Source organism: Filicampus tigris, chromosome 17 (assembly GCF_054856515.1).
Source record: "Filicampus tigris isolate MCC_2025a chromosome 17, RoL_Ftig_1.0, whole genome shotgun sequence".
In the NCBI taxonomy this organism is placed as follows: Eukaryota; Metazoa; Chordata; class Actinopteri; order Syngnathiformes; family Syngnathidae; genus Filicampus; species Filicampus tigris.
In genome coordinates, this window is record NC_141233.1 from 17,504,844 (window position 1) to 17,527,043 (window position 22,200).

The window sequence follows — 22,200 nt, forward strand, 5'->3', positions numbered from 1 at the left end:
AAAGAAAGTCACTTTTGTTTAATCCCAAACACAGCAGCTGACAGTCACAACGTAGCCATCCAAAACAAGTTACAAACAAGTGAAAATAAACAGTTTGCAGATTTACTAAAGCTACAACCAGTTGATTTAGCTTAGCCTACTGTTAGCACATGCAGTAGCAGATTCCATCAAGCATTACCGTTATGTACGGTCATTTTTTTTTTTTTTCGTCCATTGCTAAGATTTACAGTATCTACAAAGAATTAACTTATCTTAGCCTACTGTTAGCATGTAGCATGGTTTCCACGAAGCACCGTGGTTCTGTGCTATTTTTAAAAATTGTCAGACTCTACAGAGGAATAAGTAGGGTTGGCATCTCTTTAGTGGATTAAAGTTGCTAAGTTTATATGCACTACTTTTTTGGCACCCTCGGATGGGGTTACCTATTGCAGTGGTCCCGACAGGGTGGAGCCAGACACATTATTGTCGCATTTGCTGACTTGACTTGCAGGTGACACCATGATGATGAGACGCTAGATATGCTATCTCGCTATCGGGTTTACCGTTCCAAATCCTAGCAAGCCAAAACTGTTGGTAGAAAGTGGCTTAGCTTAGTGAGCAAACATCAGACAAACCAGGAACGAGTAGTCAGGTTCAGGCGGTTTTATTGCTAATGAGTTAGCGTCCCATGCTAACCAAGCTGTAGCACAGCTTCCACTGGAAAAAAGTGTTCACTACACTACAACCATACAAAGAAGTTGAAATCATATTGTGCTTTAAAATCCATCCTAAAACTCCACAACCATAAGCACCTACATCCATGCACCTCTCCCCTAATAAAGTTGATTACACACGAGCGTCTGACAGCAAAGCAAAGCTCCCCATTTCTCTAATCCGTCTCACAAATATATATATATATTTAAATATTTACACCGACAAATTCACCTTGCTTTGGGGGTGGGGTGGGGTGGGGGGAAATGAACTACTTGCAAAAGCGAGGCAGTGTTCGCCCATAATTGGTCAATGCAAAAAAATACATTCTGAATTGTTGTATTAGTATAAAAAATAAGACATTAGGTGCCATCCTACGGAATCGATGGAGTGGACAAGACAGGCGATTTCTCACGTTGTTCCCTCATTCCTGTTGGGACAGAAGAAGTGTCTTCATTAGCCGCGTTTACATGGAGACTTTTTTCGCCATTCGGGATGAAATCGTTCCGAATGAAGCTCTCTGGTCACCTGTTTACATGCGACGTGATCTATTCCGATCGGTCGTTTACTTGTTAGTCAGATTAGCCGTGTGACACGCGGAGATTGATGGCAACGTCACGCGATCTATCAAGATGGACTTCCATCTTTTTAGCACAGTGTTGCCGATTGTTTGAACACTTGTAGAAGCAGCATCTTGATCAAAACAATTCAGTGGTACTTTCTCGCGTGGCAGACGAGCTCCGGTAAGACGCTACCATCTCAAAGCGCGTATCCCTTCGCATTCACGTCAAGACGGAGCATGCGCAGAGCGGCCGCAGCCCGCAGCCCGCAGCCCGGCCATTCCCATTGAACGACGCTCGCTGGGATGGGCAAAAGGAATATACCACCCCTGTGAATCCCAATGAAAATCCATTCAGATTGGGCCTTTTTATTCCGATTGGGGTGTTCATATGGAGCATTTTCATTCCGACCGGTCATTCCGACCCTTTCTAATCGGAATACATGGCTCCACGTAAACCCGACTCGTCATGAGTGTATGGGTGGAATTGCCTGCCGTAGCTCTTTTTGGCCACCAAGAGGCACCGGTTCCTTTGAAACGGTGAACTGCTCTCTCAGGCTTCACGTTTGTTTGGCAAGTTGATCTGGAAGGTATCCCCAGTCTATGGCAGCAGAGATACGTTCCAGATCCACTTGCGCTAAGTGAAAAACTGCAACACGGAGAGACCATGTATCAACTTTTTAGACATGTGAAACGAACGACTGCAATGTGATGAGGTCTCCAAACACCAACATTTGGCCATATAGCATGTTGCGAATGCTACAATACCCCATTCTGTTACATACCCGTCGAATAACCTCTCCGGATCGTTCAATGACGATGGTCTTGTCTTCACTGATAGGCGAGGTGGAGGTCACCGGGTAGTCGTCACTCAGCAGTCCCAGGATGGGGTAGTGGTTCCTGTACCTGCAGTGACGTCAAAGACCGGAAATCACGCGGTGGCATTTTTGGGACGGCTCAACCAATTGGTCATCTGTGATTTTTTTTTTTTTATGTATTTATTTCTTAAATGGTGTAGCATACCTTTTGGTGATGATAGTCTTGGTGGTCTGGGAGTTGTCGCTTCTGTTTTTGTCCATCAGCCTCCGGATCTCCTACGGACAAGTCAAGAATGCGTCAATTAGTAGCCAGTACGCTGAAAACTCCAATCAGAACTTTGTCCGATTTTTTTTTTTTTTACCCGATTTCCTTCAAGAAGAAATCAACCCAAACGCATTTTTGTCAAGAATATGTTCCCAGCGGGCCTACTAGTTGAAACGCGGTATTCTGATGAATATTGCGTTTGTGGAATATGAGTTAAGCAGCAAAATGCAGCCCTTTTTAGCCATCTCAGGGGGCAGCCATGTTGTCACTTCTGTCGACTGAAAATGACATCGCAGTTGCTCAGGCAAAGACCGATCGCAGCTCACCTGTATTGTGAAGCTGAGCCATGATTGGTGGTTACCTGAGCAACTGGGATTTTCGCCTTAATTGTCAGTGGCTGGCATCAGCAGCCTCCACAAATACCCGCTACCTTCAAACAAGGCCGGTATCGGCCCGATACCGATACCTGGTATCGATACTGGCCCGTCCCTAAAGTTGGAAATGCTACATGAGCGCGTGTGCCACACGTCACAGACCTCCTCCTGTCTGGTGATGGTGGTCTGCCGCTGCTCCAGCATGGCGAGCAGCTCCGAGATCTTCAACTGCAGGGTCTTCTCCGACGCAGACGACGACCTCTCGGTGGTGATCTCTGTCTGGAGCCTCGTAATCTGAGTCTGGAAGGAGAGAAGCAGCGAAACGGGTGACCATTCCCTTTCCCAGTATGGACCGTCTGCGCGCTTAGCATAGCCCGCCTATGGCATTTTGCTTCAGGAGTGGTCCGACCGGTTGGACATTTTGCTTGTGAAAATATTAAGGGGGGTTGGTTGTTGGCCGTCTCGATGCCGAAAATCGTAAAAGGCCGATTCACCCGCAGCCGCTGGATCTCTTTGTCCTTCTCCTGTTTCATGGTGCCCAGCTGCTCGTTGAACTGCCGCGACAGCTCCTCGGTCTTGATGTGCAGCGTGCTGCTGCTGCTGCTGGATTGGCCCAATTGCTGCAAGGCGGAGGCGGAAAGATGAGCGCGCTCGGATCCTTTTCGGGCTAAAGCCAGGGCGCGGGCGAGGGTGGCCGGCTACCTTCTGCCGGAGCATCTCGTTCTCCTTCTCCAGCGCCCTGATGCGCGCCTCCAGCTCGCGCATTCGGAAGTCGCGGCTGGAGTCGGCGTTGCGGGCGCTCATCAGCTGGCTCTCCAAGGCGTGCTGGGAGGCGGTGGTCTCCTTCAGAGACACCTGGCGGGGAGTCGGGAGATGAGACCGGGTTAGGGCGGAAGATCGCGCAGTCCGCCCTCGTAGCGTTTGAGCAGAGAGAGAAAGGAGTGTCCTATGCTGTGTTTGGACGTGTTACCGTCGCGTTACGCGGGCGGCGGTTGTTTGTTTGGATTTGATCGAACGAGTAATTGATGGAATAATCGATTGTAAGCTTAGCTCTAGCGCAAAGGCATCTTTGGGCTTTTCGGGCTTCTCCTTGCCTGAAGATGTCTGTTGTTCTCGCGAACCTCCTCCAGGAGGCTGTCGTACTGGCGAGCCTGGTCCACTTTGAAGGCCAAATCTCGCTCCAGCGCCTCCTTCTCGCTCTCCAGACGCTGGAAAACACGCACGCAGATTCCAGGGCAACTTCAACGAGAGGTGCGCCTAATATGAAAAGGGGCGAGAGCTGAAGCCTTTGCGCTCTTACCCGCAGGTCGTCGGACATGTGGAGGAGTTCTTCTCTCAGGCTGCTGAAGGTGGACAGCAGCAGACGCATGCTCTTATCCGCAGTCAGGCGAGTCTACGCACAAAGTTGTTGACAGCTTGCTCGACACTCATCTCGGCACGTGATTGCCGACAACTGACCTGCAGCAGGTAACGGATTTGCTGTTTGGTCAGTTCGGTGGCTCCTTTGGGGAGCATGGCCTCAACGTCCTCCGTCTAAACACACGCGACATGAGTGGAGTCTGGAATGTGCTCAATCCAACAACAAAAAAAAGGCACGCTGTACATTAAGTGCGAATGGAATGGAGCTGACGCACCTGGTCAACACTGAGATCCACTTTCCTGTCACACAAAATGGAAAAAGCAACCGCAATTAACTTATTATTGCGGAATAAAACAACATGACACATATATGTCTCCAGGAGGCTGACCGTTTCAGTTAGTTAGTTTCCGTTCTGTGTCGTTTGGGGTTTTTTTTTTGTACTGAAACTCTTCATGGGGTTGTGGCGTACATTTAGCGAATACAGCAACTGTAGCCGTGACATTTACGCTCATTGAGTGTCAACTTTAAACACAATACATTTTGACGTGCAGGAGTCAGGACGCTTGATAAAAATGTCCTTTCGTGTCATTGCCCGGTGACGCAGATGACGCCAATTTGGTTGAATGGCCCGTATAAGCTTGCATGTGTGTGCGCATTTGATTTATTCAATGGTAAACAATGCATTTACGTGGGCAGGACGCAGTTGGCTCCACTTACTGTCCTCTGATCTTGGACACATGCTCGGAGATGCAGGAGTGGATGTCGCAGTTCTTCCTGTAGACGTCAGCCAGCAACGCGGCAAAGTAGCGCGTGTCCATCTTGGTGGCCTCGCTCAGGTCGGTCTTCACCTCCGTCCGGGAGATCTTCTCGATGGCCGGCGGCGGCGGCTTCTGCTGGATGACGTTGACAATTTCCACCTCCTCCACTTCCACCGCCTCCTCGTCCTCCTCCTCCTGGAAGCACAGCGTCCATGTCTTAGATGTAGCACGACACTGGCGTCACAATGGAGGCGTTTGCTATGAGGCCACTCTCGATCACCTACCTGCAGAGCAATCTTTTTTTTTTTTTTTTTTTTTTTTGGATTGCTTTTTAGGTTGCTTCATTTTTAAAGCGTCTGGTAGGAAGGACGAGCTCAGGTTCATTTCCAGTCACACTCAACAAAACCGGTAACGGAACCCCATAAATAGGGCCCAACCGATTCAGTGGCAGTATCAGCAAAAATCGGATTTTTTTTCTTTTTATACATAATAACACCATACAACATAAGTCAAAAATGTTATTATGTTATGTATGTTATGTTATGCCGATTTTGGCTGCTTTACAGTATCTCTGTTGTAAAGTTAAACAAACAACACTGTTCTGCTTGTAATCCACATCTTTATTGTTGTACGCATTAAGGGACCGAAAAAAGTTATGTTATTCCTGAACTACTTTTTAAATTAATCGGCCATCGGAATTTTATTCTGCAATATATCAAAATGGGCATCTGCCCCCAAAAAGTCCCTCTCAGGACCTCATACATTTCTGCCATCTAGAGGTACTCAAGAGCACAACAAAAAACATTTTCTATACTGTACATTTTATGCTATTGAAATACAGTATGGTTAAAAGTGTTTTCATAAGTTCAAATGTATTGAAAGCGTGTGGGAAGGGGTAACATTCTTTTTTAAAAAATAACATTTTTTATGGTCTCTCTGACACAAGCTCTCACACACCCACCAGCGCAATGTTCTTATCTGCGGCCGCATAGTCCGATTCAGTGTTGCGTAACCTGTTATCTGCAGTCGTGCCCTGCCACTTAACTCTCTGTAAACATCCACCTGTCACTCTCTCTTGTGAGCTGACACCAGACGCCATCATTTGCAAAAGCGATTGATTGTTCAAATTGAATGACCAGTTTGTTAGAGTCGCCCTTTCTGTAATATCCTAAATCTGTATGCCGTTTATTTGGCCGTCCAAAAAAAGAGTTATTTGGCACCAAAAGCCGAGGAAGATGGCCCAAAACGTCTTGCAAACAACATGCGAAATGAAATAGTGCGAAATGAATAGTTGATAGACTTTGGGGCATGTTCCGATACCTTTGCCCATACTGTAGCGCACACTTCTCACACCGAGCGTTGATGTCATCACTTCATAAATACCTGCCGAGTCGCTCCGTCAGATTCCACAAGTGCTCGAGGGAACATAACAAACTGGCATGGCAGTGACAAAAAAAAAAAAAAAAAAGCCTCCATAGTGTTTGGACTTGGCTTTTCAAAAGATAATGTCATCAATTTGTATATGAGACGGCAATTTTTCAGGCTAGCTCTAGAAATCGTTTGGCAAACAGAAGAAACCTCTTTTTAGCAATCAAGTACTTTCCATTACGCATGCCCCAGCTTTGATGAAAGCGTTGCAGGATCAGGACAATAATATTAAAGCCTAACGCTTCTGTCAATTAAAGTTCAAACCTGCGCGAGGGATCACATGGGTGTGTCGCCGCATGCCAGCCATTCCCGCACAGAAAGCGAGCAAAGGCGGACCAAAAACCGGTCGGGGATTGTCGGCTGTTCCCATCTTGACAGTTAGACCAGGACGCAAAAAATCATTGTTTCAAATTGCAGCGCTACCTTGCCTAGGCTTGGAATTCACTTGACTCGTGTCAAATCAATTTTCCCCATTGAAATGAACTGAATTACCATTAGCTCCACCAAAAACTTTTTTTTTTGTTTATAAGAATCCAAAATATATGTAAAGTATAAAAACATAATAAAAGACAATGTCAAGAAATACGTTTTGCCTGGGTTGAAAAGGCAACTTGCAGCACCACTCAATACTCCAAATTTGTGAAACTAAAAATACGCCACGTTGTTTTGGTAAGTGTCATTTAGGTTCATTCAAACCCCCATTCGGTCACACTGGGCCAGAGTTGGCGGTGTTGATTGTCACACAATAGCAGAAAGTGCTTGGCTGGCTTCTCAGTATGCAGATAAGCGGCAGACGCCAAATTCCAAAGACACGGCTGAGCTCATGACGGCGAAAACTCGCAAGCGCATTTCTGCAAATAGCTGCCATGGCGGGGACTGTTTATTAACTCAACAGCATTTGGGGGAAAGTCCTGAATCGTACAAACGTTCCAAGTTTTGCTAAGGCAACTTGAGTTTAAAACAAAAAATGACTATCAAGGAGGAATGTAAACTAATTACCGGGAGTCATTTTTTTGTACAACAGAAGCAGTCGCCAGGAGAACATTGTCTTTACCTCCCCCTCTCAAAAAAAAAAAAAAAGTGTTATTTCTGCTTTAGACCAAGGTGGCCTATAATTAGCTGGGAATGCCGCGCATTCCCTGCAGCGGTGAGAGCGAATGCCTGGGCTGAGTAGACCCGGTCGGGGATGAGCACGAGTGCATGCAAGCCAGTAAAATGTCGCTTATCAACTTGGGATAACCCCACAAAAAGTTTCCGTCCTTGTGACGTCAACTGTGTCTGCCAGCTAACGCCGCTCACTCGGCCGATCAAGCTGCTAAACCGCATTCAAACCCAAGCTAGCGAGCTAACTAGCAGAGGGTGTAAAGTGTAGCGGAACGCACGGGCTATTTGATCAACAAATAGCTTTTGATGCACCCTAGTGAACGTCACATGCACGTGAAGAAACACCATGCTGAGATTGGAAGCCGGATGCCATAGCTAACCGCTACTTCCACCGCACTGTCCAGATTTCGAGACCAACACAACTCAACTTAGATTCGTATGGAAAGCTGTTTGAGCATTTAATCGACATCCTTGAGATCCAGCTTGAAGTCTACATGTACGCTGTTGGCCGCACTAGTACTTTGGACAATGACTCTGTCTGCCTTGCAATATTTTGCCACGACTTGCTTACACGACTGTGTAACAAGTGTGCACTAGTATTACTCGTGGTGGTGCACTTGCATGACGTTTATAATGTCACTCGTAGTACCAGTAGCTCTCATTGTCAACTAATGGGCAATTTTACCTCACTAGTAGCGTGCGCGTGTCCGACTCGTAGGCCAAAGTTGTCCGACTAGTGAGGAAAACGAGGGCGCTAGTACACGGACCTTAAGCTGGATATCAAATACGGTAAATGCTGAAACGGCTTTTTGGAAAGGGACAAAGTGACTAAGCGATGACTGTTTGCTCATGGACGTCAACGCGACGCCGACAGTTCACTCACACGAGACAGCGACACAACTATGATATCGATCTTTGAAGTGTTTTGTCACTTTCACGCAAAAGGTGCTTCCAAGAAAAAGTCTGAGTCGCCAAGTCGGCGCCTATCCAGTAAAGCGCTCCAGTTGTGGCCACGCCCGTCCGTCTTCTACGTGACGCTGCAGGTTGACATTCCACGGAATGTACCCACCCACAGCAAAAACGTGTGGGAAGTGGCCCCGGCCACGCCTTTGTAGCTACACGCACACACGCTTGCTTTGTCACTCACACTTTGAGCTACTAACACATGCTCATGGGCTTTTTGAGATGACGGGTGTGTCTGCGCACACACACAAACAGACTCACACGCTCCCCCGGCACCCCCCCACCTTCTATTTCCTGCCACTGCCAAACGCAAGACACTTTCCTTCAATTTAACACACGTTTTATGTGACTGTAAAGTTCAGAGAGCACAAAATAATAATAATATGTGCAGGTGCAGCTGATAATGTCCAGTGAGTCCACCGTACGAGCTTCAACTTTGCTAACCTTGTGCGAGATGAGGTGCGGTCGCATGCAGGCTATTTGCGTAAACTAACAGAAAGAATCCATGCCGTATTTCTTCAGCTCTAAAAAGCACATTGTCCACATGAAATGTCTGCTTGAAGAAAGAAATGCTCCATCCAAAATTGGCAATTTATTGGTTTTGTTTTTTTAAATGGTAGACCCAATGGTAGACATCACGCACCACCCGCGGAGCTCAGGTGACAATCGTAAAGCTGACACTGTACTGACACAAGTATTTTAATGTCAGTTTTAGATCACGAGTCTGTGTAGGCTCAATCCTAAAGTTTTACCCAAACGTTTTTGATGAACTACATAAAAATGTATATTTTCGTAATTTTGTAGGGATTGTAGAGTAAAGACAACCAATTGTATCAACCACGAGGCAAGAAGCTATTAGCTTAGCATTTTTAGAACGAGCAACCTCATCTAAATGGGCACTTTAGTCCAAAGTCTGACTTAATGATTTTTGGCACAAAGTAATAACGCGTCAATGTTGCAGAAGTAATTCCACTTGAATTTCAACTCCTACTCCAACTTGTCGTGACAAGTTTAAGCTCCTATGCTGAGGGAGAATGTCATGTTACCTTAAAGGGAACCTTTGAATTGGATTCTCAAGCTACTCAACACCAAGTAAAGCAAACAAAGGCCACAAGCTTTCGGCAAAGGACGCATATTTGTGCGCTTGCCAGACGGACGGCTGCTTCCCGGAGATTTTCCACCATTACGGTCGCCTTTCGTGGCGGGTGGGCAAGCTAAAACTGGTGTGTTTGTGTGTGCCTTGCCTCCTCCTCCTCCTCTTCCTCCTCCACACTGGGCTCGGGGGTCTTGGGGGGACTGGAGGACAGGCTGAGCCCTGAGGAGGAGTTCCTGCTCACGTTCTGAGACAAGAGGAAGAAAGAGCCATGTTCATAGAAAGCCGTGCCCGCCGGAGTCCTTTAACCCGCCCGAATAATGCGTCTTTGTACTCCTGTTTGAGGAACATTCGGAATGTCGGTCGGGTGTGCTCGGCTGGATCGGCCCCACTACCAAATGCTGACGCTTCTGTTCAATTTACCAACCGGAACCCTGTTCACTGGCGGACCACATCATAAACTGGGAGAAAAGTTAAGAGCCGTGTATCAATGAAGGCTAACGTAACGTAACCAGGCCAGTAGTCGGTCGGTAAAATCCTTTTAGGAAGAAACTGACAAAATTATCTTAGAAGTAGCCTTCGTCACCAAATGAGATTTTACAAGTGGCTAGGTCGTAGTACTATAGTTGTTTTTCCAGAGATGCATTTATTAAAAAAAAACATTTAAAAAATGCTGAGGTACATCATTATTGTTTGCCAATGACCGGTCGTCGCTTCAGACCCATTTTCAAAATGTTACATTTTCAGGTTTCCACATTTTGCAAACAAGCAGTCAAAATGGCAGTTTTGCCTTCAGTCCAAAATGTTCTCATTTCAAACATGTTGCAAAATCATCTTATAAAGAAATAGTCCAAATCTGCAGGTTTTTAGCCATATTTGATTTAAAAACTCAAGAACTAGTGCCAAGTAAATTAAAGTGCCACGTGTTAGCATGCTACATTACAGCGCAAATTAGTTTTTTTTCTGGCCCGTGTGTACGTAACGGAAGTGAAGTTATTTTAAAGCTTACTTTCTTTCACAAGGATTAGCAAAACTAACATGCATTGTTTTAAAAGCAACAAGGGTTCAAGTACCTATCCTTGCGGTACGCCATGACGTGCTCACGGTCGATGCGGCGTTCTTACTTTATTTCACTGTTTCACTTTCGTTTTTCAAGCTCTTTAAGCTACGGAACCCCTTTTAATCTTACATTTGGTAAGAAAATAGCTAAATAAATCAAATTTAGATTGACGTAAATCATGAATTCAATTTAAGACAGTGCCTGTCCAAATGCTTTTGAAAATATTGTAATATGTTCTCTGAGTGCCTCTCTTTAAATGTGTTTGAGTCAAACAGCTGAAAGCCAAAAGCCACGCTTGCTGCTGACATTCATGCAGTGTTACATAATGAGTCTTTTGAGCTCTGAGTGGCAGCGCAACAAGAAGCTGACGAATTGTTACTGCCCTCAAACACCTTTAATATTGTGCTTTCTTTATTTTTGTGTGTGTGGGGGGGGGGGGTTGTTGTTAAATTTGACTACGTTCTTAGCACAATGGCTTTACAACTTCACCTGGCAGGTTGGAGTCAATGTAACACACACGATCTACACTATGCTACGTTATCGTATGAGTGACTTGCATTGTGATTGTGTCTGTGAAGCCCAACAACGCCTTCATAAAAAAAAAACACAATGGAAACTTGTCTTTCCAGAAAATGACTCTAACGACATTGCCGACAGCTGTTTTTCACAAAACGCTGCTGTTGTTCGTACACTTGGAGTAACTAAGTTTAGCGCTAGAACTTCTTAAATATCTCAAATTTAATTTGAATTCAAGTGAATGTCTATTTCTTTTTATTTGATTTTTTTTCTTTTTTTTTACATTTTGACCCTAAAATTTTGTTTTGATTTGAAATCACGTCGAGGTCCACTTTGTAACATTTCCGTTGCCTTTTATTTGGATACATGCTATTTAGGTTTGCATTTATCAACTGCACAGGTGATGTTTTAAGTTGAATTTTAACGTTCCAAACACTATAATGAGAATGTCAAGACAAATGACACTAAAACAAGGTGAAACGACTCACGCTGGCGGACGCTGAACTTTTTTTGTGGCAAAAATTCCCTGGTATACTTTTTCAGCTAAATGCTTTTCAGCTTTGTGTCTCCTTCCTGTCCAAATACTTTTAAAATGTTTAGCGTTTTATGTTGTTGTTTTTTTTGTACATTTGAAGTTTGACATTGTATGCTGCAAAGGCGTCTGACAGACACTTCACGATTTGATTGGCATTTTAGCTACGATTGTTTTTTTTGATAACTTAGATGTACAGTCGATTAAAAATTGAGTATTAGAAAGTAAATTGGTGTCAGGGTGTCAGGGTCATATGACCTGTGACCACAGTAATCGAACTTGGGGGCGGGTGTTACGGTGCGAGAGCCGACCGGGTGAAGCGTTTTCATCTTCTTAGACTTCAGGGTGTGCCTCCTTGGCAGCCGGGCGGGCGGGGTGTGGCGCTAGGCTTGCTTTCTGACAATTCCGACTGGAGTTACTCAAACAAGAGGACAAATGAGTGGGTTTGAAAATAAAAGGGGAGCCAGGGGAAACCCTTGTGTAGTTTAAAAAACAAAAACAAAAAAACATTGAACAACGGTAGAGTCCAAATGAAACCAAAGCACAGGAAGTGGAAGTATTTTTGAAAGCGGTTAGTCAAGTCACGCTGGGAGTATGTGCAGAACATATCATAGGAGGACTGTATCCTGGTGAAGCTATATCCCCAAAACCCAGTAAGTAGCACCCCTGAAAAGTTAGCCCCCAACACCATTTTCACCGATTAACCGAAATCAGGACGACGTGTCTATCATAACTGGACATATCAAAAACTCACAAGGACGCGTGCAGGAAACTGAACAGGAAGTCGGCCATTTTGTTTTGTTTGCAGCCATTTTGGGATGAATTCCAGGGCTTGAAAGTTGGAAAAAAATTCAGTCCCCAACGTCAGTTTCACTGATGTTGCAAAATTGAGTGAACGTCCGTCACAGCAGGACACACGGAAAAGCCCCGAGCACCCAAATTGACCAGGAAGTCAGCCATTTTGGTTGGGAGTTGCCATTTCCCAGCGCTTGTACTTTGACCTACTCCCACCTGGGATTTCAACAAATCAGTCAAACGATTGCTCATGATAGGCCACGAGAAATGGGGGCAGCGTGTTAAGTTGCGGTTAGGTGACGCCACATGCACCTTTGCATCATGCATGCAGCCCAAAAATACACACAAAATCTCCACGAGCTGTCGTCTCTTCCAAGCATGCAAAGGAGGAGCTGGATGATAGGATGACACAGCCAAATACCTCGATGCAAATGACACAGTACGTCTTGACAATTCTGACACATGCTGCTCATAATGCACACACCCATACTCAGAGCATTGCTAAATTAAGACACATCATCGCTTGTGGTTGATTTATGCAACAGTGCAACCTCCAAAGTGGGAATTTCAAAAGCCAACTTTACACCTTCTGCGCCACACAGCCAGCATTTTTTTTATTTCATGAAGTTACCCGTGAACATTCCTAACTCGTCCAGGTGAAATGAGCATTCAACCACTAGTAGCCTTCAGTAGCGGCATAAGGAAAAAAAAAAAAAAAAACGGAAGAAAACGCATGCATGCTTTCAATTCTCACAAGATTTCTTGTGTGGCGGGTTCTGGTCCACTTTGGAGGTTTCATTGTATTTTCAATGTACATACGCAGCCGTTGTAATGCCATAAGTCAAATGAATCATCATTGTGGAAAACATTAAATCAGCAATTCAAATGTGAGTACTAGTCTCATTTGAATAGGCAGATTTGTTGCCGGATGGATTGTACGGGTCTGCCTAATGTAGGCTTGTGTGATCATGTACTTTAAAGTAAGTCATTGAAGCATTTATGCCACATCCTTGATATCCAGCTGAAAGTTCATGTTCCAGTATGCTCTTTGTTCTAACTAGTAAGACAAAGGTGCACTAGTAGAACAACTGTCTTATTTCTTTTTCTTCCTCCCACTAGACTACAGTATGGCGTTTCCGCACCCTTGAAGGACAATTTTGGCATTCTAGTAGGATAGTGATGCAAAACTGTGCACTAGTAGACAACTGCGTGCCTCTCACACTATGATGACCAAATTCTCCAAGTTAATATCTCGAGCTTTACTAATAGCATTAGTAACATACAGATGTGCACAGTTTTGCCCCACTAGTAGTAACTTGTAGTTGCCCAACTTGTATGCCAAAGTTGTCCTGTGAGTGTGCAGGAATGCCATGCATACAGTAGTGTCCCCTCAAATCCACGAGATGCCAGCAAAGCACGACTTTTGTTTAAATGAAGCTTCTGTGAGCCCAAACTACACTAGTTGACATCTGGGCGCTTCTAGTAGTACTAGTTAAGTGCTGCATAATTACTAGAATTTTGTCACCAGTAGTACGCAGTTGTCAACTAGTGCACAGTTTTGCCTCACTAGTAGTAACATTTCGTCCTAGCAGTATGCCAAAGTTGTTCTCCTGGTTATGGACAAAGAATGTACTAGTACATGGACTTTAAGATGGCAATCAAAGATATGGGATCAAGACTCCAAAAACTTTCCTTCTAAACAGTTGAAGTTGTTTTTCCGAAGTTGGCAGTAGTGACATTTTGCGTGTTGCGTTCACAGCGCGCGCGAGTGTCAACCGGAGACCTCACCGTGTTCTGTTGGAACAGGAGCTCCGAATCCAGGCTGCTGACGCTGACGCGGGGGACGCCCTGCAGGTAGACGGGCGACATCACCTGCGGCATGACGGCCGGCTGCTGCAGCAGCACGTACGACTGCTGCTGCACGGTCGGCTGCACCGGCACCAGGTAGCGCAGCGTGCTGTAGTTGCCGCCGTTGACGGCGTACTGGAGCGGCGAGGCCGAGCGGGCCGCCCCGGTCGTCGTCGCGGTCAGCACCGCGCCGCCGCTCACCGGCTCGGGCGAGGCCACGTTCACGGTCCGGTAGGTGGAGGTGGTCGTGGTGGTCTTCTGGCTCTGGACGGACATTGTTGTGGGTGGCGAAACTAAAGAAGTTGTTTCAAACGAGCTAGTTCCTGGTGGTGTTTTTCCTCTCCGGAGAGGAGTGATGTGTCCTCCGATGTTACTTCCTCCTCTGCGAGCAGCACTCGGGAGGAAAGTCCGGTTAGTAGAGTCGCTCCTGGGGGTGGGGTGGAGAAGGTGGCAGGGGAGGTTCTCTTGCTCAGCGTGCGAATGTCGACGCTGCCTCTGTAGAGGTGGGCGGAACCGAGAGAAAGTTTCAACAAGTTGATTTATGGCAAGCCGTTCGAGCACTTATATTTGCACTTGTAACATGTTTTCCAACGAAAATGCTAAAGTGGTCCCACTGTATAGTTGGCAAAAATGTCCTACAGTATTGTAAAACCGTTCCTTGTAAGACAGTAACGTATTCTTGCTGGATAACAATAATATGCAATAAATGTTCGGCTTTTACACCTTGACTAAACGCGAAGTCATAAATCTTGTTGACTGGTCGCCATGGAAACGTCCAGCGCTCGGCTCACGAATGTGTAACAAGTCATTGTGTATGACGTCATTCTCTACAAAGTCCACCACGAGATGTAGCCAAAGAGCCGTTTCAGATGTACCCTACACGTCACAAAAATAGAAAGTCTTCGGACGTGCTTGCTATATAATAGCACAAGAGTCTGTAACCAAAAAAAATAAAGGACGTCCAAGTTGGTTCGGTAGCAAGATAGATCTTTTCTGCAAAACAAAAGCCACAAACTCTCGCGAGATTGTGACGTGAGGTCGCCTTTCCATCCCGGAATTCTTTTCACACTAAGCATAATGGCTGCCGAGCAAATCATCAATTTATCCGTTAACCGCTCACTCGTCTTTGGAGGTTCACACTGGACACTATAGCCACACGCCCCAAAGTTGCCGTTTTCGCCGCGGTAAGGAACAAAATCCGCCTGGGAGATGTTTGGCCGTTTGGCCGCCTGTTGTGTCGCATCTGTTTGTCCTTCAGCATCAATTCGTTCCGCAATCGGCGGTACAAACTGCGTTCTGAAATTTCACGGATGAACGACGCCGACATTTTTTCATGCCAAGAGTGGTTAAAAGCTCCAGATACGCGTGTTTGTGATGTCGAAGCCAGCATTCTTATATTCGGCGGCGATGACATGCAGCCAAACTGTCGTTTAGCTGGAAAAAAAACTCGCGTTGAAGTTCGCTAGTGTCTCAAGACGAAAGACCCGTAAACGGTGGAACGTCGAAAATCGCCAACGTCTACCTTTCGCCTTTTGTAATCGTAATTTGGTTTATTTTGTGTGTGGCCAATTTTGTGCTTTTTGTTGTTGGCCAAAATGCTGTGTTGTTGACATTTGATCTGCTCGTGCAGTTGTTCCTCCTCCGGCCTGGCTGGCTGCCTGCTTCCTCCACAATGCACTGCCAGAAGACAAGTGTCCCATCTGACCTGATGTAACCTCAGTCTCTCCATCAGCCCGGTCCACAACACATAAACATAGCCGGGTGCGATGAGCCCATCTACTGCCAGCTTCTGCTCTCTGCTGCCACTCTAATCACAGGTTAGTTATTTTTACTACTGCACACTAGCTTTGTATTTCCTGTGAATTCTTGCAATAAAGTGGGGTTCATTGTAATTCTCATTTGTACCTCTCCTGTTCCCACAGGTGCTGATCAATCTTTCCTATTACAAGTACAGAAGCCATGTCTGGTTCAGGTGACTTACCAGGTGAGTTGGAAACAATATTGAAGCGTTTCGATGAAAAGAGAAAGGCTGTGAAACGGCGATGGTATTACCTCGGCAGCTCTGGAAGGTTCCGGAATGGGCGGGATGAAGCTCCCCATCGGCATGACCCGCCGGGCGCTCAGCTACGACGACAACCTGGAGGCGCCCATGTCCACGCCCCCACACGACATCAACATCACCAACCTGTGGAGGCGCCCCGTCGTGCCCGAGAGGAAGTTCAACCACCTGGCTGAGGTGGGACACTAACCCCAAACCCTCCAATCCAGCACCCTTTACACATTGCTTGAATAAAGTATCTTAAGATGAAGGATTCTAATCTTTATCCTCAAAATAGTGAATGAATTTTGTACTGCAAGCAATCATAACCTGCCTTTGTAATCTGAGTAATATTAGGCTTTGTCATTCAACTGCGATTTCTTATTTTAATATGATCCTGCTGTTACAAAGTTAGACTGTCTTGTCAAATAGACTCATCTTTTAATTCTGACTTTATTTTTTTCTTTCATCTTTTTCTCGTAATTTATTCTCATTAGTGCTATTTTTTTCCATTTTGATAACGTTTTTTTCACACAAAATGAAAACTATTTGCATCAATTAATGAGTCCCTTCTCATACTACTGCTTCTTTATTTTGGGCAATTAAACACATCTGAAAGTTGTTGGGAACGAATCTTTGATTCCCTTGAAAGGCGTTGTATGTAAATCAGTTCCTTTTTCTATTATGGATGCGTTATAATAATTTGGTCCATGTGTTTGTCCACCAGGAGGACGAAGGTGTTGCAGTGCGTCAGACCAACGTGATTGACAGCGCCCCCGCCAGGTCCACAAGTGTGGTGAAGACCAAGGCTTCCTCTGTCATCCTCAACTCTCTTATCACCAGTAATGCAAACGAACACCTCTCTCTCTCTCTCTCTCTCTCTCTCCCTCTCCCTCTCCCTCTCCCTCTCCCTCTCCCCCTCTCTCTCTCTCTCTCTCTCTCTCTCTCTCTACACATATATATATATATATATATATATATATATATATATATATATATATATATATATGGGTGTAACGGTACTAATACGTTTCGGAATGGCATGTTCGGTTCGGTCCATTAGCGCGAGCTTACGCACGGGCGCTATTGACTGTTGTATGCGGGAAAGGAGAGTGGCGGCACAACAGTGAGTGCCAGAAAAGAGTCAGAGCTCGAAGGTCTCCTGTTTGGGACCAGTCTGTCTGTCCTGTTAAAATCGCCGATGTGGAAAGGTACGCGGTTAAGTCCGAAAGTTGTGTGCCAACATCGCTACTTGAGATGGGCGGCAGGTAGCACGTCTAACATGCACGGCATCATCCGACTGTGAATGTTTCTTAGACGAGGGAGCAAAAACGTCAAACTTAAATAGCCAGATTTATCATATTGGAGCGTCTTCCAGGAACACGCCGTCAGACGTAGTTTAATTATCACGTTTTTATTCATCCAAGTACGACTGCTCGCACTCTTCTTTCTCCGCCGCTCCACTCGCTTGCCGTACGATGCATTCACGAACCTCGGAAACATCACAACTCAGCGACGCACAAATCCGACCACAACACCGAATACCCAATTCGTTACAACGCAGATCACTTTACAATATGCTGTTGAACATTCAAAGGTTTCAATGGCTAAAAAGTGTATACAATACCATAAAGACTTTTTAAAGTTACTGTATTTTTTTCATTGTAAGAATAGTTTTGATATAGTTAGCAATAACTGTTATTGTATGTATTTTTTTCATCACACAAAGTGTATATATATGTACTGTAATGACAACTTGGCTTTAACTTGAATACTTAGATGTGTCATAGGCTGTTGCTGCTGAGTGTTTCAAGATTCCAGTGTCTTAATAATTTCCAAAATTAAGAGATCTTTATTGTTAGTGTATTTTTTAGTCTGGTGTAATTTCTTAGAATATCACCCGAATGGTTCGCTTTTATTTATTTTTTCGGAAAAAAGTACAGTTTACTTGTCATCTTTTCAAAATAAACATATTTTTTAAAAAAAGAAATCTGTTTTTTGTACCCAAAATATACCGAACCGAAATGTGATTTAGCGTACCGTTACACCCCTAATAATAATAATAAAAAAAAATATATATATATATATATATATATATATATATATATATATATATGTATATATCTTTTCCCCACAGAGCAGACTCACGACAGCATGTACAAGTTTGAGCAGAAAGCAGGCCTCAGCGACACCGGTTACACTCCCCACAAAGGCCTCACGGCAGAGGAGACGAGACACCACCACCGCATGCCTGAATCCTTCCAGGTAGCAATCACACACTTGCGCAATAAAACCACCACTATGAATTTTGATGGAAGTTGTTTCACAGTCCAAGCCCATGAAATCTTTATTTATTTTTGTTATATTGCCGCTTTTCTCCGATTACAACTTTATACCTGTGAAGGTGCAACTTTATTTTTTTGTAATATCCTAGCATTATCCTTGCACAATAATTCCATCTTTTTTTTCCCCCCCTGCAGAATTCCAACTGCCTCCTCACACAATTTTGATTTTAGATGATTATTTTTGTAACAATTTTTGTTGTATTATTATTGAATATTTCTTTCAATACTATGACTTTTTGGGGTAATATTACAACTTTATTCCCATAGTATTATTATTTTTTCTTGTGATATTCCGACATAATTCCCATAAAGGCTCTTGTAAAATTCCGACTGTCTTTACATGTAACTTTAATATCGTAATTGTAGTCGGAGGCCTGATACTTGTGTGTTGTACGAATAATGTGACAACTGTATTATGTTGATAGAAGGTCCTTTTTGTGTACCATTATTCTTATGATGTTTTCATTGCGGTGTAGAAAATGCAGATCCAGAGCATGGAGTCCCGGGAAGAGCGCCAGAACTCGTCGGCCCAGTCCACGCCATCCACCACGCCGCACACGTCCCCGAAACATCAGCGCAGGTACGCCCCAAAAACCCCCCAAAAAACACCAACCATCCGAGCTAATATGTAAGCAGCCCTGCTCACATTTGTTTTGTTTAGGAGCTGGTTCAGCGGCACCAGTTCGGACGTCAACGTGAGCTCCTCCAACAGCAGCGTGGATCTGGTAGGCGGCGACGGAGGAGGAGGCGTGCTGGAGCGCTGGGGCGTGTTTGGGCCACGGCCGCTCGTGCACAAGTCCACCTCCGATGTGGGCAGCGATCCCTCCGCGCAAGGTAAACACGGCTTGCGTAAACATCAGCTCTACAGATGCTGCGTGCGTTCCGCAACGCCCTGCCTTGTTTTCAAGGCGCCTAGCAGTAAATGTGGTGGTCACGGTCAAAGCAAGCGCAGCCAGGTGAGGCGAGGCCTTGAATAAAGTGGAGGACATGAGCGTTACCAATATCACTTTTGCTTCAAGTTGTAATGCGCTGACGTAAAGATGCCCTCTGTGCCGTACGGGGGTATCAGTCACAGAAAAGGTTGATGGCAGCCGCCCACAGGTGTCTATTTGGGGTGCCAACAGTGTCAGCTTGACAGACGCCGCCGCGTCTATTCCAAAATGCGGCGTGCTATTGTCAAGGCGTCTACGCTGACACGTGGTGGTGTCGGTCATAATAAGGGTTAGTTCCAGCCACTCAGAGGCGTAACGTCGGCTCTACAGATGCCTCGTCCACTCCTTGTAAAGGCATCAACCGCTTCGCGCTTAATCACGCAGCTGCCGTTTGACTTGGTGAAGCCGCACGTTGGCCAAGGTTGCCAGCCACAGTGTCAACAACCGTCTGTTTACCAATAAATGGAGCGATGTGTCTCATGAGTTTGGAAAGCAAAACAAAGTGCAAACAAAAGAGGGGCTTTGAGTTAATGAGTGAAAGGACGACCTTCAGACCGGTGGCCATTTTGGATGGCTGCGCATAAAAAAAAAACACACAAGTGGATCAGTTTCACACAGAGCAGTGGAGGAGCAAGACTCGACATTCCCGGAAGACATTGAAGCCCTTTGCCGCCGCATGACTTTGGGTAGGTGACTTAAGAGTCCGTCTTTATTCATCCAGCGTTTCCACAGCAGGCTGCTCCACACAATCAGATAGTCTTTGTCTCGGCGAAGCAGCATGCGGCTCCTCGCCCGCCGTTTGAAATAGCAATTGTGTGTTTGCGAACGTGAGGCATTTACCGGCCTTCTCCCTGCTTTTTTGGCTTTTTTTTTTTACCCAGCCGGCTTTGCTCTGCTGGCGTACCGCGGCGTCCACAAGCCCAGCGCCGCGGAGGTCATGAAGTCACAGGCGGCGGCCGCCCGGCTGGCCGATGGCCCCGATCCCCAAAAGGCGGCCGCCCCGCCCAAGATGGAGATCCCGACGGTGGACGGGCGGCGGCAGGGCGCTCGCCCGCACAAGCTCAAGCCGCGCGACATGAACATCCTGACGCCCTCCGGCTTCTAGACGCCGCAATCCTTCCTGTGTCTCGGTTGGCTGCCGCTCTCACGAGGTCGCACGCTTCGCCCTTACCGGCCTCCGGGCTGCGAACTTCCAACTCGAAATGGTAGCTCCGATGTTGCTTCATCATCTGAAAGGAAAGAAAAAAATTGGTAGCATTTCAACATTCCTCAGAAGCACAGAGGAGTTAACCGCTGTGTAATCAAACCAAACTACAGTAAAACTACTCTTCGAAACAGGCAACAAGGAGGCGTTGGCCGAGCGATACCGTCAGCTAGTGGCGTTTTATAGTGTCTCGCGGACACTTCCATGGATTTTTTTTGTTTTAAGGGCTTGCTTGATTTATAATTCAGTTATTTGTAAACAATACAGTAACAATCAGCATGATTCAAATATTTTTTTAAACTTGTAAACTCATCCTGCCCTCCTGCACTCGGTTTGACTAGCTCCGCTTCAGCAAAATATATGCAGCTCCATTTGAACCTCCGCCAATTGTCACTTGCGAAAGGGTGACTCCAGTAATGTCGCTGTGATCCTTCCAAAAAGACTGAAGAAGCCCGTCCTTTTAATTGCACTTTACATGAACCATCATGCTCTTCTTAATCGTTCCATAAAAAAGAATACTGAAGTAACAAAAGATGTGGCCTCAGGGCAATGGCTGACTCGTGCTGAAACATTACCCCCCCCCCTTTATTATTTAGTTGTTTTAATGACTCGTGTAGTGGATACATGATTGAAGTACGTTTACTGTTGGTTTTTGAAGTCGTTAAAAGGGCCAAAAGCATCACGGCTTAATCGCAGCTCTTCTTCAAATGGGTGTCATACGTGAAGCTGGTGTTCATTTTTTGTCTTTAAGTTGCGCCTTTTTTGTTTTGGTTTTTGCACTTTGATTTTCAGTAAGTGGACTAAGTGGCGTCGGCGTTACTTTGCTGTGGCGTTCCCTTCTCTTTCAAAGAAAAAGTAACAGCAGCTGTGAATATTTGATGACTTTTTTTTTTCCTGTCTAAAGGGTGGCAGAGTTCTCGGCGGTCCATAACTGAAAAAAAAAAAAAAACATATATATAAAACACTCCTTGGAACTTGAGGAAAAAAATAGCCGCTGACACCAGTTTCACCAAGTGACATTGATACTGCATGTAACATTTTCATAGAATTGTACCAAAATAAATCGAAAACTAATACTAACTTAGAAAACGAATAGTTGTAAAAGATACTGAGGTGTGCTTAGCTGGACTGTGCTGGATTAAAAAAAAAAAAAAAAAAAGGTTTAAGCACTATGCACAGTGAACAAACAAATGAGCCGCTATCAGAAGCAAGTATTGCAGACAGTTGAGTGATGCTGCTTAGCTGCTTTTTTTTTTCTTTGCCGCGTAACGCATCAGCCGGCCCAGAAAAAAATGCCCTTGCAAGCTGTATGTTGCATATGTTGCCCACCTCTCCTCTCAATGGACAAATGTGTCCTTTTTCTGTGTTGTGATTTAGAATGTCTGCACATGATTATTTGTGAATAAATGTCCGATTTTCGTCACCCCAAAAACGCATTTTGTCTTTCTTGCAGAACATGTGCTGGAATCAAGTGTCCAGCGAGTTGTAAGAGCACTACTCACAAAACGTTTGCGCTAT

General features: G+C 45.3%; 2 protein-coding genes and 1 long non-coding RNA gene across 5 annotated transcripts in view; 2 read left to right on the plus strand and 1 right to left on the minus strand.

The window, feature by feature from the left end:
* LOC147133818 (uncharacterized) overlaps window positions 1-14,050 on the plus strand; it is a 67,887-nt gene extending 53,837 nt beyond the window's left edge. Inside the window, exon 6 of the long non-coding RNA XR_015090306.1 lies at window positions 4,013-14,050. This is a non-coding gene — a long non-coding RNA (uncharacterized LOC147133818). The remainder of the gene's footprint in view (window positions 1-4,012) is intronic.
* On the minus strand, window positions 4-15,145 carry pof1b (POF1B actin binding protein). Of its 2 annotated transcripts, XM_086057257.1 has the most exons (13): window positions 14,887-15,145; window positions 14,104-14,658; window positions 4,784-5,019; window positions 4,341-4,365; window positions 4,165-4,239; window positions 4,007-4,099; window positions 3,801-3,914; window positions 3,409-3,561; window positions 3,201-3,326; window positions 2,869-3,006; window positions 2,273-2,343; window positions 2,035-2,155; window positions 4-1,120 (listed from the first exon to the last, which is right to left on the minus strand). In XM_086057257.1, exons 1-13 carry the CDS (start codon window positions 14,905-14,907, stop codon window positions 1,115-1,117), a joined length of 1,734 nt encoding a protein of 577 aa, XP_085913383.1. In that variant the 5' UTR covers window positions 14,908-15,145; the 3' UTR covers window positions 4-1,114. The 2 variants fall into 2 exon arrangements, with proteins under 2 accessions (XP_085913383.1, XP_085913384.1); XM_086057258.1 differs by having other exon boundaries at window positions 14,104-14,922.
* Window positions 14,085-22,114, plus strand: LOC147133822 (putative monooxygenase p33MONOX). 2 transcript variants are annotated; one of them, XM_086057260.1, is made up of 9 exons: window positions 14,085-14,259; window positions 15,794-15,980; window positions 16,086-16,147; window positions 16,224-16,399; window positions 16,929-17,043; window positions 18,339-18,466; window positions 19,023-19,126; window positions 19,208-19,380; window positions 20,360-22,114. In XM_086057260.1, the coding sequence occupies exons 3-9, from the start codon at window positions 16,123-16,125 to the stop codon at window positions 20,581-20,583; spliced, it is 945 nt and encodes a 314-aa protein (XP_085913386.1). In that variant the 5' UTR covers window positions 14,085-14,259; window positions 15,794-15,980; window positions 16,086-16,122; the 3' UTR covers window positions 20,584-22,114. The 2 variants fall into 2 exon arrangements, with proteins under 2 accessions (XP_085913386.1, XP_085913385.1); XM_086057259.1 differs by lacking the exon at window positions 14,085-14,259 and adding an exon at window positions 14,652-15,347.
* Window positions 22,115-22,200: the final 86 nt, after the last annotated feature.

Excerpts from the sequence above, each read along its gene's own strand:
- LOC147133822 (XM_086057260.1), top strand. The coding sequence starts at position 16,123 with ATGTCTGGTTCAGGTGACTTACCAG. Across the intron at positions 19,127-19,207 it reads TCCCCGAAACATCAGCGCAG|GAGCTGGTTCAGCGGCACCA; the intron begins GTACGCCCCAAA and ends TGTTTTGTTTAG. Across the intron at positions 19,381-20,359 it reads CAGCGATCCCTCCGCGCAAG|CCGGCTTTGCTCTGCTGGCG; the intron begins GTAAACACGGCT and ends TTTTTTACCCAG.
- pof1b (XM_086057257.1), bottom strand. The coding sequence starts at position 14,907 with ATGACTTCGCGTTTAGTCAAG. Across the intron at positions 5,020-14,103 it reads TCCTGTTCCAACAGAACACG|GAGGAGGAGGACGAGGAGGC; the intron begins GTGAGGTCTCCG and ends CTGTGCTTCCAG. Across the intron at positions 3,007-3,200 it reads AAGAGATCCAGCGGCTGCGG|ACTCAGATTACGAGGCTCCA; the intron begins GTGAATCGGCCT and ends CTCTCCTTCCAG.